The sequence below is a fragment of the Theropithecus gelada genome, chromosome 11, assembly GCF_003255815.1.
Source record: "Theropithecus gelada isolate Dixy chromosome 11, Tgel_1.0, whole genome shotgun sequence".
Classification (NCBI taxonomy): Eukaryota; Metazoa; Chordata; class Mammalia; order Primates; family Cercopithecidae; genus Theropithecus; species Theropithecus gelada.
The window spans coordinates 120,923,500-120,942,379 of record NC_037679.1 but is presented as its reverse complement, the minus strand read 5'-3'; the positions used below and the strand labels follow the sequence as shown (position 1 = coordinate 120,942,379).

General features: G+C 35.9%; 1 protein-coding gene across 3 annotated transcripts in view; it reads left to right on the top strand.

The window, feature by feature from the left end:
* Positions 1–18,880, top strand: part of INTS13 (integrator complex subunit 13) — a 33,717-nt gene that overhangs the window by 13,020 nt on the left and 1,817 nt on the right. For all 3 annotated transcript variants that reach the window (XM_025400911.1, XM_025400909.1, XM_025400910.1), the window contains 9 exons: positions 1,091–1,219; positions 2,898–2,982; positions 8,155–8,244; positions 8,448–8,537; positions 9,702–9,880; positions 11,292–11,462; positions 11,743–11,897; positions 12,197–12,427; positions 14,590–14,729. In XM_025400911.1, the coding sequence (XP_025256696.1) occupies positions 1,091–1,219; positions 2,898–2,982; positions 8,155–8,244; positions 8,448–8,537; positions 9,702–9,880; positions 11,292–11,462; positions 11,743–11,897; positions 12,197–12,427; positions 14,590–14,729 (1,270 nt within the window). The remainder of the gene's footprint in view (positions 1–1,090; positions 1,220–2,897; positions 2,983–8,154; positions 8,245–8,447; positions 8,538–9,701; positions 9,881–11,291; positions 11,463–11,742; positions 11,898–12,196; positions 12,428–14,589; positions 14,730–18,880) is intronic.

Sequence of the window (18,880 nt, the reverse complement as noted above, 5' to 3'; positions counted from 1 at the left end):
GTTTATCAAAAAGTATTGCAAACCATACATAGTTTGTATTGCTCCTAAAATTTTAATTACTTTAGTGATTATTTTTATTCTATAAAAATATTTTTCCTTATTAGAGAAGCAATACACTCTTTAACAAAAATATATTCCAATAAAAAATTAATTTTACACATTCAGAGGGAAAAATCTTATTTTCCAACGTTAGTTTTACCTTTTAAATAAGTTTGAACAATTTTAAAGGAAAAGATGATCCTGTTGATTGTTAAATGGATCCACATCATAATATTCTCTATCAGTAATTTATGTTTAGAAATGTAGATATATTCTATATATCTGATTTTTCATTTTGCATTATTTAATATAAACATCGCGAGTATTACCTTAGTCCATGAATTTTTGTAGTTAAGTGGTATTTTTAGTCATTATTGCTATCATTGTGTTTTTAAGTGGTTTCCAGTTAAAAACTGGAAACTGTTTTTAAGTGGTTTCCAGTGTAAGCCTCTTTTTTATTAACTTTTTTCTGCCTCTTTTGATAATGTGGCAATGTTAGTTTTATTTTATGATAATGAAAATTTATTTGTAATTAATATTTTGCCCTGGAATGAGAAAGATTTTGTGTTATCTTGTTGTACACTACTTCTAGCTGCCTTATTTATTGATGACAGAATGAAATTTTTGTAGTGATTTCTACATTCTTTCTTTTAGTTTTATCTGCAGGGTTTTGTCCTCTCAACAAAATAAATTACTTTTTCTACAGTATCCTTCAAATCCATTTTGCATATAGATAAAAAGTAATAATTATAAAGAAATCTATTTAAATATTTCACTGTAAATTTCAGGAGGACAGGGATCATGTCTATTCACTGCTGTGTTCAATATACTCACAGTTTCTGGTATCTAGCAAACTGATTAATACATATGTGGTGAGTGAATGAGTGCATGAAAATATATCGCTAAAATAGTTGTCATGGTTAATTTATGGACCTTTTTTTCCAACTTCTAAAAAGTTAAAAATACTTAATTTTAATGGATTTATAGTAAAATAGCAGGTTACAATGAATTAATATTTTGTGGATAATTTTTCTTGCATATTTTTCTGTAGTTGTCCCCAGTTTTAACCAGTGAAGTTCATAGTGTTCGTGCAGGACGGCATCTTGCTACCAAACTGAATATTTTAGTACAGCAACATTTTGACTTGGCTTCAACTACTATTACAAATATTCCAATGAAGGTAGGCAGTTCTTTTTCCTGCTGTTTTGAAAGCACTGCTTTGCTTTTTAAGTATTTGTTTGAGGCCAGGAGCGGTAGCTCATGCCTGTAATTCCAGCACTTTGGGAGACTGAGATGGGAGGATTACTTGAGGCCAGGAGTTTGAGACTAGTCTAGTCGACATAGTAAGATCCCATCTCAATATAAAAAAATAAAAATAAAAAATTGTTGGACATGTATTATTTATTTTAATTGAACCTTTACCTTTTCTCCCCATATCATATTTTCTGTTTTGCTAGCCCACATTCAATGTCTTTGACCAGGTCAGTAAATACTGAAAAGCAACCGGAAAGGATCACAGAATAAAATGCTATATTTTTGTTTTCTAAAAGACCATGTTATGTGAGCTCTCTTAAAAAACAAAACAAAACAAAACAAAACAAAAAAAAACCGCTCTCATTGTTTTCATCAAAATACAATTTCTATTTTAAATTATTATTCTGTGATTCTTTCCCTGACAGCTGTGTTATTAGATTTTGCTTACTTTGTGTATTCTAGTGGATCTTTTATTCTCTATATTTTTGATGTTGCCCACTTGGTATAAAGGTGTCTATAGCTAATAGGTCTAACTAGGGGAAAATAGCTCATAGTTTTAAATTAGTTTATTATTCTCTAACTGAAAGACCGTAGATGTGAGCCCTGTGATTTTACTGGTGGATTTTTTAAGGAACGTATTGCTATCTGTTGCTTTTCATCATGTTAACGCTATCATTAAGTTGTTCTAGGGCTCGCACAGTGGCTGGCCTGTAGTAAGCTTCAAATGAGTTTTTACTGAGTGAAATTGAATTTAATTGTATTGATTATGTTTACAAATATAAAGTAGCCACTATATCTAAAAATTCAAATTTTTCTTACATTCCAGTTTCTATTTTCTGCCACTATATTATGAATAATAAATAGCATGAGAAATATAATCTTTTCGTTATTTCTTAATGCCATTGGCTGGTTTTTCACTACAAATTTTAGGCTTACCCTGTAGAACCTTTTGGTTGCAGAAGTAAATAACATAATAGGTACACTTTAATATATATAATGTCACATGTTATAAGAAAAATACTCTGATAGCTTGCCTGTTAATTTTGATCATATTTGTGTGCTACTGGTGTGACTCTTCAATCTTTGTGTTTTTTGGTAAATAGATAATGTTGAAATTCCTATTTCCTATTACTGAAAACAAGTTACTAAACTTGTTTGTTAGTTTGTATTTTATATAATTGATATTTGCTAATTCACTGTAGGTATTTAAAGATGCTATTTCCTCTTTTTAACAATGATTTCACTTTAAATTTATGTAAATTATTTCAATTACATTATATTTGCATATTAAAAATATTGGCAAGACAATGCATTTGGAGTAAAAAAAATTCAAAATTTCTGAATTAGTCATCTTTGTTAATTCTGACATAATGTAAAAAAAATCATTAAATACTGTATTACCTGTATATGGCCAGTTGTTTTTTAATGGAGTTTATGTTGCATGGAAAACTTGCATCTTTAAATAGATTATCCCATTGTTTTAGCTAATTATTATTGAATGTATTTGACCTCATTTTAAACAAAAAGCAAAATGAATAATTAGTGATTTTATTATTTTGAAAGCAAAACCATGTTTTTTTAAATGTTTGAAATTTTGCTTCAAGGAAGAACAGCATGCTAACACATCTGCCAATTATGATGTGGAGCTACTTCATCACAAAGATGCACATGTAGATTTCCTGAAAAGTGGTAAGAGACATTTGAAAGTATTATTTTGTATGATCTAACATATGAAAGCATATTACAGTAGCCCCCATATCCTCAGGGAAGACATTCCAAGAACCCCAGTGGATGCCTGAAACCTCAGATGGTCTCGAACCCTATACTGTATATACTGTTTTCTCCTGTACATACATACCTATGATAAAGTATAATTTATGAATTAGGCAAAGCAGGAGGAGATCAAGAACAATAAGAATAAAATAGGACAATTTTAGCAATATATTATAATAGTTATATGAATGTAGTCTCTTGGTCTCTCTCCCTCTTTCTCAAAGTATCTTATTGTACTGTACTCATCCTTCTTGGGATGATGTGAGATGATAAAATACCTACATGATGAGATAAACTGAGATGAATGATATAGGTACTGTGACATAGCGTTAGGCTACTATGGACCTTGAACACAAGCACCATGATACCTCGACCATGGATCTGATCACCAAGAAGGCTACTAATGGGCTCGTAGCGTTTATAGCATGAATATGCTGGAAAAGGAATGATTCACGTTCTAGGCAGGACAGAGTGGCCTAGTGTGAGACGTCATCATGCTACTCAGAATAGCATGCAGTGTAAAACTTATGAATTGTTTATTTCTGGACTTTTGTATTTAATATTTTTGGGCTGCAGGCTGGGCGTGGTGGCTCACACCTGTAATCCTACCACTTTGGGAGGCCAAGGTGGGCAGATCACTTGAGGTCAGGAGTTCGAGACCAGCTTGGCCAACATGGCAAAGGCCCATGTCTACTAAAACTTAAAAAATTAGCTGGGTGTGGTGGCGCATACCTGTAGTCCCAGTTACTTGTGAGGCTGAGACAGGAGACTCTCTTGAACCTGGGAGGTGGAGGTTGCAGTGAGCCGAGATCATGCCACTGCACCCCAGCCTAGGCAACAGGGTGAGACTCCATCTCAAAAAATACATGTATATCTTGGGACTGCAGTTGACCACAGGTAATGAAACCATGGAAAGCGACACAGCAAAGTTGGGGGACTACTGTAACAGCTTTGAGAAGTTCTTCAGTACAAGCCAGACTGACTATAGTTCATCCCTGTGCAAACTTATCTGTCAGTATCACCTATTAATGGCCATGGAACTAGTGTCCTGTGGAATTTACTTCAGAAAAGACTGGGCTAATACAACAAATACTGAGAAAGATAGCCATGGCTTTCTCAAACTCATTACAGTTTCATTTGCAGGCAGACAACCTTGAGGAAGGGAAAAGAATAGGAGCAAACTCGAAAGAGTGATAGACTTTTAACTTGGCCTAGAAATTAAATTTGGAAATTTAAATTAGTTTTTTTTCCTCTAAAAATTATTTCAGTCCATAGATCTCATCTCCCAAACTGATTTCTGCAACTGTATTGGCTTGGTTTAGGGGAGAAGACTCTGGAGTTAGGAAATAAGTTTTAGCTAAAGCTTTGCCACCAACTGGCAAGTCCCATATGTTTCTAGATGTATGTTTTCGTGCTTATGAATTAAAGATGCTGGATTAGATGAGCTGTAGTATTCCATTCAATTCTAAAATACAATGAAAATTGTAAGACTTTGAAGGTCATTTTAAAAGCCTTTAAGCTTTGACATTTGGTTAAATTCTGTAGAATGTTTTCTAGTAAATTGATGCTGCCAGAGAAACGGTTGACTTTGATTATGTTGTATGCATCTTCTGAAGCATAATCATGAGCCAGTCCTGACATTTGTTACATATCTGAGGAATCTTAGAATAAACCTAATGAGTTGCTAACATGAAAGAAACTATTATGATACAGGGATATATAAACATTTAACAAAGGAATATAGAGAACTTGTTTTTGAAAATATATTACATGGAAATTGCTATGAACCTGTGATGTTATATCAATTTTTAAAATGTTATTTTAAAAACTTACAAAAATGGACCAGGCATGGTGGCTCATACCTGTAATCCCAGCACTTTGGGAGGCTGAGGCAGGAGGATCACGAGGTCAAGAGATCATCCTGGTCAACATGGTGAAACCCTGTCTCTACTAGAAAATACAGAAAAGTAGCTGGGCATGGTGGCGCACACCTGTAGTCCCAGCTCCTCGGGAGCTCGGGAGGCTGAGGCAGGGGAATCGCTTGAACCCGGGAGGCAGAGGTTGCAGTGAGCTGAGATTGCACCACTGCACTCCAGGCACTCCAGCCTGGCGACAGAGCGAGACTCTGTCTCCAAAAAAAAAAAAAAACTTACAAAAATGTCAGAAATATCCTTTGTAACACAAAATAGTTCTTTGAAATAGTTGTTGACTTGGCCTGTAGTTATATGCATTACATGTGGACACTGTGTCAAATTTATTTTAACAATAGGAACAGAGCACTGTGGGAGCACACAGGAGGCTGCCTGTGGTGCCAGTAAGAGTTAGGCAAGTTTTACTGAGGTGGTAACAGTGTAGCTGGGTCTTGGTGAGTAGGCTTATACTTTAGCCCAGATACCTTCCCTAAGTTCCAGATCTTTTTTTTTTTGAGACGGAGTCTTGCTCTGTCCTCCTGGCTGGAGTGCAGTGGCGCCATCTCGGCTCACTACAAGCTCCGCTTCCCGGGATCACGCCATTCTCCCGCCTCAGCCTCCTGAGTAGCTGGGACTACAGGCGCCCGCCACCGCGCCTGGCTAATTTTTTGTATTTTTAGTAGAGATGGGGTTTCACCGTGGTCTCGATCTCCTGACCTTGTGATCCGCCCGCCTCGGCCTCCCAAAGTGCTGGGATTACAGGCGTGAGCCACCGCGCCCGGCTTTTTTTTTTTGAGACAGTCTCACTCTGTCTCCCAGGCCGGAGTGCAGTGGCACGATCTTGGCTCACTGCAAGCTCTGCCTCCCAGGTTCACGCCATTTTCCTACCTCAGCCTCCCGAGTAGTTGGGACTACAGGCGTCCTCCACCACGCCTGGCTAATATTTTGTATTTTTAGTAGAGACAGGCTTTCACTGTGTTAACCAGGATGGTCTCGATCTCCTGACCTCGTGATCCTCCCGGCTTGGCCTCCCAAAGTGCTGGGATTACAGGCGTGAGTCACGGCACACGGCCCCTAAATTCCAGATCTTTATATTCTGCTGCCTAATTGTCTCTCTTAGATGTCTCTCAGGCACCAACATCTCAACATGCCCAAAACAACTTAGGAGCTTTGCCACCTGAACTAGTCTCCCTTTTCAGTGAATGGCCCTGTTGTCTATTCATTTATATAAGGCGGAAACCTCAGAATCACTTCTGAGGCATCTAATCCATCATCACATTTTCTTGATTTCATCTACTAATATTTCTCACGTACATCAAAATCTCCATCTCAGCTACCAATAACATTTCCCTAATCCAGCCTTTCATTTTCTTACCTGTTATCTCACAGTAGCCTCCTAAATGGCCTGTCCCTATCTACTCTTTACCCTCCAGCTACAGTAACTTTCAGAATGCTAATCCTGACCATGTTCTCATGACCTTAGACCTGCCCCCTGCCCATGCTTTTCTGTTGCCCTTAGGAAAAGACAGAGCTGTTTAATGTCTTACAAGGCCCTTCATTGTCTGCTCCCCTCCCCCTTTTTATTTTCATCTCAGAACATACTAATCTTCTCTGTTTCAGCCACACAGATCTAATATTTTTCATGCTTCCTCCTGCCACAGTATCTTGGTATCTACTATTCTTTTGCCTGAGTAGTCTTTCCTCTATTTCTTTTTTTTTTTTTTTTTTTTGAGACGGAGTCTCACTTTGTTGCTCAGACTGGAGTACAATAGTGTGATCATAGCTTACTGCAGCATCAACCTCTTGGGCTACCAGCAGTCCTTCCACCTCAGCCTCCAGAGTAGCTGGGACTGCAGGTGCAAACCACAAAGCCTGGCTAATTTTTGTATTTTTTCCATACAGACAGGGTCTCACTATGTTGCCCAGGCTGGTTTCCTGACCCCCTAGCTATCCTCCCACTTAGGACTCATAAAGTGCTGAGATTTTAGATGTGAGGCACTGCATCGGGTCCGTTTCTTTAGTTAATTTCTACTCATCCCCTTATAACTCAGACCAGTCTTCACTTCGCAAGGAAACTTCCCCTGGTGTCTTGGAATAGGACAAATCTCCCTCTTTAGGCACTCATAGCACTGTATATATTTCCTTCAAAGCCTTGTCAGCTTTATGGTTGCACATTTGTTTATTATTATTAGATTAATATCTCCTTATGTATTTACTTTCCAGATCCCTTGGTTTGTGTTTCTTCTAACTAAACTTACTAGAATTCAGTATAGGTGTGCATTTTAGATTCCTTAATCTTTTTCTGAGTACTTAACCATGTCATTTTATCATTTAATAGTGTGGGCAGGGAAGAGCAGTTGTAGATGCTTGAAATTTTTTAAATTTTCGCTATTGACTTTCAGTGCAGTGACCTAAATGATTGGTTTAATAACGAATGTGGAGGAAAATTACTATTTATTTTAATTATAGATAATATCTATACTCTAGTTGGTATTTGTCCAGGGGACCTGATAAAAAGATGTTGTCTCAGAGATATTTTCTCTTACAGAGTTTAAACTCATTTGGAAATCTTGGTAAACAATTTGAAGCTTGTGATCTACTTGATAATGTTAGTGTTTCTCTGACATTTTTTTCATTGTTGTTTTTAAATGAACTTTTAATTTTAGAGTAGTTTCAGATTTACAAAATAATTGTGTAAACAGTACAGAGTTCCAGTTACTCCATACTCAGTTTGCTCTATTACTATAATTCTTTTGCTTTTATTATTACTATTTTTTTTTTTATTTTTTTGAGGCGGAGTCTCACTCTGTTGCCCAGGCTGGAGTGCTGTGTCGCGATCTCGGCCCACTGCAACCTCTGCTGCCCGGGTTCAAGTGATTCTTCTGCCTCAGCCTCCCGAATAGCTGGGATTACAGGCACCTGTCGCTGCGCCTGGCACATTTTTGTAGTTTTAGTAGGGACAGGGTTTCATCATCTTGACCAGGCTGGTCTTGAACTCCTGACCTCGTGATCCACCCATCTCAGCCTCCCAAAGTGCTGGGATTACAGGCGTGAGCCACCATGCACAGCCGCTTTTATTATTTTTTAAATTAACACATAATTGTACATATTTATGGGATACAGTGTGATGTTTTGATACATGTATACAATGTGTAATGTCTCTGACATATTTTTAAAGGTGATTCACACCTAGGTGGTGGCAGTCGAGAAGGCCCGTTTAAAGAAACGATAACATTAAAGTGGTGTACACCAAGGACAAATAACATTGGTAGGTATTTAAGAATAACTGAAAAAGACTAAATCGAAAGATTCTTCAGGTATTATGTGGGGGTCAATTAATTGATTCTGTTTTGCATTTTCGTTTTTCATTGTTTCAGGACTGAATGAACTCAGTGAACAAGTTTTTTTTTTCTTTTAATTGTGGGAATATTTCTTTATATTCTTTCAAATCAGTGTTTTCTTCTATTTCAGAATTACACTATTGTACTGGAGCTTATCGGATTTCACCTGTAGACGTAAATAGTAGACCTTCCTCCTGCCTTACTAATTTTCTTCTAAATGGTAACTTTCATCATTTAATGGTTTTGCCTGAAATTATTTATATTATTTGAATTATTTATATTATTATTAAATTATTATTTGAGTGAAATTATTAAGAGTATGAACTCTGGAAAGCTATTTTCATCACTATAGCTTTGCCATTTATTTGTGAAAGCTGTTTTTAACTTATGTAATTTGAAATACCCTTTAACAGCTTTTACTAACATTTAAAAGATGACTTTAGGTTTGGCTTTCAGGCTATTATATCTAAGCAAGTTTTATTTAATAAAATTGTGAGTATTTTTATTTTAAAAATTTGACCTTTAGAGTCTAAATTGATTTGTTTTAGAAGCTATAATTAGAAAATAGATTAAAAAAATAAAATAGAAGCTGGAATAATGTAGACTGTTTATCTTGGCCCATTGAATTTTAAATCAAAGCAAAGATGGACTTACTTGAACATGATACCTTTATCATAAATAAATATTATGTTTTTAATATTATACCATATGATTCTTACCTATGACCTTAAATCTGTGGTTTCATTGTGTGAAATTTTTTTTGCAAGTCTGAATTATTAGATTCCAAATTAAAAGCTTCTCTGGTAATTCTTATGATCATCTCAGGTTTTGGAACTAGTGATCTAAAGAGTCTGTCTTTATCATAAGGTTATGTCATTGTTAATTAAGCATAATTTGATTATCAGACTAGGTGAAATTCAGATTAACATTTGGACATGTAGAATAGAAAGTAGTTATGATTACAGTGTGGATGAGGAACTGTTATGTAAGTGAACTGGGACTGTGCCTTCTCCCCAAATGTTCTGTAGCATTAATAACCTGAGGATTATGGAGCAGTTGTCTCACTTTTCTTCTTGAGGTCCAGGAGAAAAATTCAATATGTACATGTAAATTGGATGAACCATATAGCCAAATGTATTATTTCAGAGACCACTATAGTTGTTGTGGGAAACTGTATAACTATGTAACGTTGGAGTAACTAAGATATAGTTAAGGCTAGAATTCAGATTTTTAGGCATGGAAGAGTAGATATACTAAATTAGCAATGCAGGTTAAAATACGGGGATCAATAAATAAAATGAAAAAATCTAGATGTAAATCTCAAGGAAATAAATGAGAGCCCGTTTGAGTTTCATTACTGATAGTGTAATCTTATTTTTGACAGGTCGTTCTGTTTTACTGGAACAACCACGAAAATCAGGTTCTAAAGTCATTAGTCATATGCTTAGTAGCCATGGAGGAGAGATTTTTTTGCACGTCCTTAGCAGTTCTCGATCCATTCTAGAAGATCCGCCTTCAATTAGTGAAGGATGTGGAGGAAGAGTTACAGACTACCGGATTACAGTAAGACTCTAATATCTATAAATTTTAAGTTTTGAATGTGTCATCATTCAGCAAGTAGTTATCAAGTGCTCGTTAAATGCTAAGATCTGTGGAAAAAAAGAGATTTGGAAGAAGTTGATTATTTTAATTAGGTGAATTTCCTGCAATATTTGCTCAAAAGTTCTATTTATCATTGTTTAATCTTATTTTATATTCAGTGTATAGTGAGATGTATCTGAATTGCAATGACACGCTGGAATTGTAGGAAATAATAAATTGATTTGAACTAATATTTTAGGTGAAACTTAATTTCTAGTAATTTAAATGGCAAACAGAAACCTGGAATATTTGGATTGCTGCTACTTTGAAATAACATAAACTTTTGTATTATTGGGAAGAACATAAAAGGAAATACATGTCCTTTTTTGGTAGAAATTCTGTTCTAATTTTTATTTTTTATTCTCCCTCCTCTCTTTCCTATTTGGTATTTCATAGCTGTTTACTTCTTGAGGTGGTTGTAAAAACTAAGTGTGATATATGTATATGAATATACTTTGTAAACCACAAAGTGTTATATACTGTAAGTAACTTTTTAATTAGGATTTTTTAAAAAACATAATACTTAAATAAGGAGAAGCCTAATCAATATTTATTGTAGAAAATTTAGAGAATATAGATGTCTTAAAAAAACACCCCACCTGTAAATTACCTATAATTTCATCATTCACAGATAACTCTTGTTAACATGTTTATGTTATATCAAGGTAGTTTGTTTGTTTGTTTTGAGACAGAGTTTCGCTCTTGTTGCCCAGGTTAGAGTGCAGTGGTGCAATCTTGGCTCACTGCAACCTCCGCCTCCTGGGTTCAAGTGATTCTCTTGCCTCAGCTTCCCGAGTAGATAAGATTATAGGTGCCTGCCACCATGCCCAGCTAATTTTTGTATTTTTAGTAAAGACGGGGTTTCACCATGTTGGCCAGGCTAGTCTCAAACTCCTGACCTTAGGTGATCCACCTGTCTCGGCCTCCCAAAGTGTTGGGATTACAGGTGTGAGCCACCGTCCCCAGGGTCAAGGTAGTTTTAAATAAGCAAATGAGTCTTCTAATATGATTAACTGACTCTTTTATCTTTATGTGATAGAAAAGTTAAATTATAGAAGGGGGAAGAAAGTGTTTCTTGGTTTTTACAAAAGGTGGGGAAAACATACCATGAATGCATTTATGTTTGAGGCTTTCTTCATTTTCATCGTATAAAGGCTGATAGGTTTCAAGTTCAGAAAGGATAAAAAAGTAGTGGAGTTGAGGGATACTGTTAGAAAAAATGTTTTGTTGCACATCACAGGACAGAAGACATCAGGGAAACAGACTAGTACATGTAATCCATACTGAAACATTAGACATAGTTTCTAATTTTATCTTATTTGGTTATCATTAGGATTTTGGTGAATTTATGAGGGAAAACAGATTAACTCCTTTTCTAGACCCCAGATATAAAATCGATGGAAGTCTTGAGGTCCCTTTGGAACGAGCAAAAGATCAGTTAGAAAAACACACCCGTTACTGGCCTATGATCATTTCACAAACCACCATTTTTAACATGCAAGCGGTAAGTGTTAAGTATCTTCAACTTTTCTTATAGATTAGTTATATATTCTTTATAGAAACAAATTAGAAAATTTGTAATTTATACCATTTCTTAAGCAAAGAGTGAAATATATGAGCTTGCTAAAGTTAAAGAATTAATAATTAAAAATTGAAGTGATAGTTACGGATTCCTTCACCATGATAGTCTTTAAAATCCTTTCAAAAATCAAGTTCTGCCTAGATGTTTTGATATTTATTTTTCAAGACAGATTTTCTTTTTTCTTTAAAAAAATATCTAACAGGTAGTTCCATTAGCCAGTGTTATTGTGAAAGAATCTCTGACAGAAGAAGATGTGTTAAACTGTCAAAAAACAATATACAACTTAGTTGATATGGAAAGAAAAAATGATCCTCTACCTATTTCCACAGTTGGTACAAGAGGAAAGGGCCCTAAAAGGTAGATTTTTTTTCTTATTTTCTTTATAGATCACATTTACTTGATACATACTGTTTCTCAAGATAACTTACTCTATATGTAAATTTTATTTGAGGACTTGTGTGTGTGTGTGTATATATATATATGTTTGAGATGAAATAATACAAAATCATAGAAATTGATATATTATAGCTTAGAATTTCACTATTAACTATCAAGTAAGAGGAAGGAAGTCCACATTTCATTATTTCTTTTTACTTTACCAGTAGAAAGTGACACTTCAATATTATTTAAAGAGTATTTCCAAATCTCTACTGCAGAGATGAACAATACCGTATCATGTGGAATGAATTAGAAACCCTTGTCAGAGCCCATATCAACAACTCAGAGAAACATCAGAGGGTCTTGGAATGTCTGATGGCATGCAGGAGCAAACCCCCAGAAGAAGAAGAACGAAAGAAACGAGGAAGAAAGAGGGAAGACAAAGAGGACAAGTCGGAGAAAGCAGTGAAAGATTATGAACAGGAAAAGTCTTGGCAAGACTCAGAGAGGTGACTTCTTGGCACTGATATAGCACCATGGTGCCTTTTGTTATATCACATTCTGCATAGAGCATTTTCATACATTCTAACCTGATTTAATAGTAGTTCATTTAATACATGTTTATTCATTTTCATTACTGTAATTTTATCATTCTTAAAATCTAAAGGATCTTTCTTAGACGTAAAAAAGTGTGAATTTTTACTGTTGGGGCAAAGTTAGTGTTAGTTTTTCCTAATTAACTTCTGAAAATCATAATGCATGATGTTTGGTATCAGTATGTGCTTTATGTGTTGTGAACTTCACAGATGTAATTTTATTCCTCTGTTCACTAAATATTTATTGAATGCTTAGGATGTGCCAGGCATTTGGCACAAGATCCCTACCCTTGAAGAACATACAGTGTGATGGTGGAGACAGACAATTAAATTAGTGATTGCAGGCTGGGCGCAGTGGCTCACACCTGTAATCCCAGGACTTTGGGAGACCGAGGCGGGTGGATCAGTTGAGGCCAGGAGTTTGAGACCAACCTGGCCAACACGGCAAAATCCAGTCTCTACTTAAAAAAAATACAAAAATTAGCTGGGTTTGGGAGCACATGCCTGTAATCTCAGCTACTCAGGTGGCTGAGGCATGAGAATCGCTTGAACCTGGGAGGCAGAGGTTGCTGTGAGCCAAGATCACTCCGCTGCACTCCAGCCTGGGCAGTAGAGTAAGACTCTGTCTCAAAACAAACAAACAAACAAACAAACAAACAAAAATAGTGATTGCAGCAAAGTGTGGAAGGTGCTATTTTAAAAATAGGCATAGGATGGCCTTGGAAGCACAGAAGAGCATACAGTCTATTCTGAAAATGTTCCTTAATAGTATACTCTTTTCCTTTAGTTTGTGATTTATATTATGATGTCAAAGTTAAATCTGAAAAAAAATAAAAATAATAAAGGCTTATAAATAGAAATAGCGTATCAGCTGGCTATATCTTCTGTCCCCTTGCCAGAAATCAGACCAATACCAGGTAACTTTTTTTTTATTTAATTAATTTTTATTTATTTTTTTGAGACAGAATCTCACTCTATCACCCCGGCTGGAATGCAGTGGCATGATCTGGACTCACTGCAGCCTCTGCCTCCTGGGTTCAAGTGATTCTCATGCCTCAGCCTCTCAGGTAGCTGGGATTATAGGTATACACCACCATGCCTAGCCAATTTTTTGTATTTGTGGTAGAGATGGAGTTTCACCATGTTGCCTAGGCTGGTCTCGATCTCCTGACCTTAGGGAGATCTGCCCACCTTGGCTTCCCCAAGTGCTTGGGATTACAGGCATGAGCCACTGCGACTGACCAAAAACACATCTTTTTATGATGGAAAATTTCAAACATATGTAGCAATAGAACCGATAGTTACTCATCATCTACCTTCAATGATTAACAATTCATGGCAGATCTCATTTCATATATATCTTCATCCACTACCTTCCTATTCCCATAGGAATACTTTGAAGCTAATTCTGGAAATCGTATAATTTTATTCATTAATAATAGAATGCTTCTATTCTCTTTGACTTTAGAAGCTCATGTTTTCCTTAGGGCTACTGAGCTTCTGAAACAAAACTGGCTCACCGTAAGAGGGAAAAAGTACTATCATTCAGATCCCACTGAGCTTCAAGTACACGCTTGTGTATTTTGCAAGTGTTTTTGTTCTCTAATGAAACTCTATAAAAGCTTAGGGTTAAGTTTCTGATTTGCAGAGCATAAATACATCTGCACAATACATAGACTAGAGAATAAATGGGGATAAACTTATTAAACTTATTTGTAATTTGAAATTCAGTATTATTTTGTTCATATCTTTAAAAATCAAAATTGTGCAGTTTCTTCTCAAGATCACATCATTTCCTACCTTTTAGATTTTAATTTAAGTATTCTTTTTTTTATATTTTACAGCTAATTCCTGAATTGTTACGTTATTATTATGAAGGAAAAGGGAAACTTGTATTTAATTGATTAATTTCTGTTACTGGTTTTAGATTGAAGTTTTTGATTAGTCCCTAGGTTTATTTTATGAGATTAACCATCTTCTATAAAGGTTGATATGCAAAGGTAGTTTAATTATTAGACCATTTTTAGACTTCTAAAAATTTAAACTTTACATTTCATTATTTGTCCCTCTAAAAGATTAAAAGGAATCTTAGAGCGTGGAAAAGAAGACTTGGCTGAAGCTGAGATTATAAAAGATTCGCCGGATTCCCCAGAACCTCCAAACAAAAAACCCCTTGTTGAAATGGATGAAACTCCACAAGTGGAAAAATCGAAAGGTAAGGTACAGCTGTGGTAACTAGGTTTATAAAAAGTTTTCCGGGCTGGGTGCGGTGACTCATCCCTGTAATCCCAGCACTTTGGGAGGCCGAGGCAGGCAGATCACCTGAGGTCAGGAGTTTAGACCAGCCTGGCCAGCATGGTGAAACCCCACCTCTACTAAAAATACAAAATTAGCTGGGTGATGGCACACACCTGGAATCCCAGCTACTCAGGAGGCTGAGGCAGGAGAATCACTTGCACCTAGGAGGCAGAGGTTGCAGTGAGCCAAGATCGCACCATTGCACTTCAGCCTGGGCAACAGAGCAAGACTCTATCTCAGAAAAAAAAAAAAGTTTTCCAATGAAGCTCTGTTTTGTACAGTGTTATTTAATATTGTTGTGTTTATGTGAGGAAGAGTTCTTAGGTATTCGTGGATGCTGTTTAGGAGATTCTCTGTTTACAGCCTGTATTAGTCCAGTCTCATGCTGCTAATAAAGACATACTGGAGACTGGGTAATTTTTAAAGGAAAGAGGTTTAATTGACTCACAGTTCCAGCATGGCTGGGAGGCCTCAGAAAACTTACAGTCATGGCAGAAGGAGAAGCGAACATGTCCTTCTTCACATGGCAGCAGCAAGGAGAAGGGCAGAGCAAAGGGAGAGGAAGCCCCTTATAAAACCATCAGATCTAGTGAGAACTCACTCACTGTCACGAGAACAGCATGGAAATTTGGGTGGGCACACAGCCAAACCATATCACAGCCTTAGAGAATGTGGGCAGTAAATATGTTTGTCAGTGTTAAAAACAAAAACAAGTAGTGTCATACTTTCATTAATGAAGCCTTTGGAAAATAAGCATATAAAGTTTGTATTTTAAGAAATTTTAAATATGTAAATTTGAATCTGTTTATGTTCCTGATACTATAGTAAGAGCTGGGATATTGAATACAAACTCTTTTACCCTAAACTCTTACTAAACCTAGAAATAATGTATTATAACTCATTTAATGCTATATTAAAATGTGTTTGAGTTTCAGTGTAGTTATAATTATAAACAATATTTTCACTGTAAAGCCTCTTAATCTCTTCTAGGTTAAAAGTTTAGTTTCCTCTTGAAGGAATTCTAGGCACCAAGGATATGATTTGGGATTGGCAGCTCCTGAAATCCTTCTAGGCCTTAGTTATCTTGAAGGCAAACTAGATTTAGTCTTTTTAGGATACATGTGTAATGGTATGCCATCATTAGACTACCTGATGTCCTGCCACTGTGCCTCTCCTAAGGCAGTAGAACCAGCTTGTGAATATTGGCAGCTCATCCTAGGGAGAAGGCAGGCTTGTTTGCTTTTGATATGCTTGTTATAGTGTATATATATAGTGATACATATTATATTCTTCAGTTCACTAGTTTCTTTGAAGTCAGAGATCACCCTTAAGGTGATCTTATTATATTTGCCTTTCAGGCATTTGCTAGAGGGCCCAGAAAATAATAGGATTTAAATAGATGTTTTTTGATAAATTGTTTCTCATATGACAAAATACACCACTGTTCATTAGGATGGGAAATTTAGGTATACTCTGAACAGTGTTTCAGCATTGCTTGGCAAATAGAACTCTCAAGGAGTATTACTGAAGTGGAGATTGCAGTGAGCCAAGATTCTTGCCACTGTACTCCCGCCTGGGCGACAGAGTAAGACTCAGTCTCAAAAAAAAGAGTATTTATACTGGCAAAAATTGCAAGCAACTAAAAGCCACATTAGTAAGAAAATGACTGAATAATGGTGTGTCCATAGGGTGGTATGTATGTATTTATTTATTTATTGAGACGGAGTCCACTCTTGTTGCCCAGGGTGGAGTGCAATGGCACTGTCTCAGCCCACTGCAGCCTCTGCCTCCTGGGTTCAAGTGATTCTCCTGCCTCAGCCTCCCTAGTAGCTGGGATTACAGGTGCCTGCCACCATGCCCGGCTGATTTTTATATTTTCAGTAGAGACAGGGTTTCACCATGCTGGCCAGGTTGGTCTCGAACTCCTGACCTCAGGTGATTCGCCTGCCTCAGCCACCCAAAGTGCTGGGATTACAGGTATGAATTACCACGCCCAGCCCCCACAGGGTGGTATTTATATAGCCCAAGAATAGTTATTGAATGAATATGTAAATGAGTAAGGTTTTTTAAAGCGGATTACATAAACATATGTACTGTGATCTCAATTTTAAGTTTTCATACACATATGTACTAGCTTGTCACTTAGATGAAATATCAGCTACCATTAAATTAAATGGATCCCTGATGCTTTTCACCATAGAAATATATGGAATAGCTCATATGAGAAGCAACTTGATTGCACATTACTGTCTTTCCTTGTAACTTTCTGTTTGAGCCTGATATTTGAAAAGTGTTTGTTTTTTCTTTCATTCTATTTTATAACCTAAATTGCATATCTCTTCTGATCAGCAACTTATCTGGGCCTTTTATTATACCTCAGTATTATCTGCTTTGGAAGATGACTTCCCAGGCCTCCCCAAAGTGAATTTTGTGCCTGCTGTATACACTGCACTTAAGGTTGGGCTATTCCAAATGTGCCATCTAGATTTGGCAAACGTCTATTCAGCTGTCTTTGTAAGATGCAGTAACAAAACAAAACAAAAAATTTGTTGATATAGATTTGCACTGGAAAAAAGAGTAAAATTTTTAGTTGTTAGAGCAGTGGCAATAGGATGATTTTATTTCCTTCTTTATGTGATTTATTGTTTTCTAAATTTGTTCTCATGAACACGTATTAGTTTTATAATAAGAAAAATAAGAATTTTTAAATATATATGACAATATTAGCTCTTTTTGATGTACAGTTCTATGAGTTTAGACAATGCATACCACCATCACAATCAGAGTACACAACAGTCTGTCACCTGAAAAGATTTCCTTGTATTGACCCTCTGTAGTCATCCTTCACTCTCCTTCTCCCGAATCCCTGGTAACTACTGATATGTTTTCTCTTCCTATAATCGTGCTCCCTGTAAGTTTTCAGAATGTCTTATAAATGAAAGAAAATGTCATGCCACCCTTTGAGATTGGCTTTTTTCACATAGTATTATAATGACTAATTTTATAAGAAACTGCCAACTTATTTTTCCAAAGTGGTGGCACCATTTTGCATTCCCACCACCAGTGTATGAGAGTTCTGGGTGTTCTGCATCCTTGTCCACTTACTGTTGTCAGGGTTACTGTTTTTGTTTTGTTTTTGTTTTTCATCCTATAAGGTATGTAGTGGTATTTCATTGGTGTTTTAATTTACGTTTCTCTCATGATTAATGATGGTAAAACTCTTTTCCTTTGCGTATTTTTTATTTGTTTGTCTTCTTGGGTGAAAGGTCCATTAAAATATTTTGTACATTTTTAAATTGGGTTGTTTGTTTTCTTATTAGTCGATTTATTTATCTGGATACAAGTTCTGTGTTGGATATGTGATTTGCAAGTATTTTCACCCAGTCTGTGACTTGTTCTTCTCTTAAACAATGACTTTTGCACAACAGAAGCTTTGTATTTTGATGAAGTCAAATATATCCTGTCAAATATATGAAGTCGAAAATTTTGCTTTTATGATTATGCTTTAGGTGTTACATGTTAGAAATCTAACCCAAGGTCACAAATGCTGATTTTCTTATGGGAGTTCTGTAATTTTAGGTTTACATTTAGGCCATGATCAATTTTTGAGTTATTTTCTATAAGGTACAAAGTATGGGTCAATATTAATCCTTTTGCATACAATGTCCTAATGTTCCACCAGCATTTATTGAAAAGATTATCCTTTCTTCATTGAAGTATTGTACATTTATCAGAAGTTTGTTGACTATGTATATGGGAGTCTGCTTCTGGATTCTCCTTTATATTCTATTGGTTTATGTGGCCATCCTTTCACCAATCCAGTACTGTCACAGTCACTTCAAATTAAGTCTTGTAATGAGGAAGTAAGAATCTTCTTTTTTCTTCTTTTTTGAAATTGTTTTGGCTCTTGTAATTCTTTTGCCTTATCATATTGTGCAGGAAATAGTTAACATAGCAGGCCTGAGACTATTATAATTAGAAAAGCCTGCTTGCAGGTTTGGCTCTTGGCTGACATCTGGGAACTTGGCTTTTGAGATGTTGCCTAGATAATGAACTGAACACCTGCTT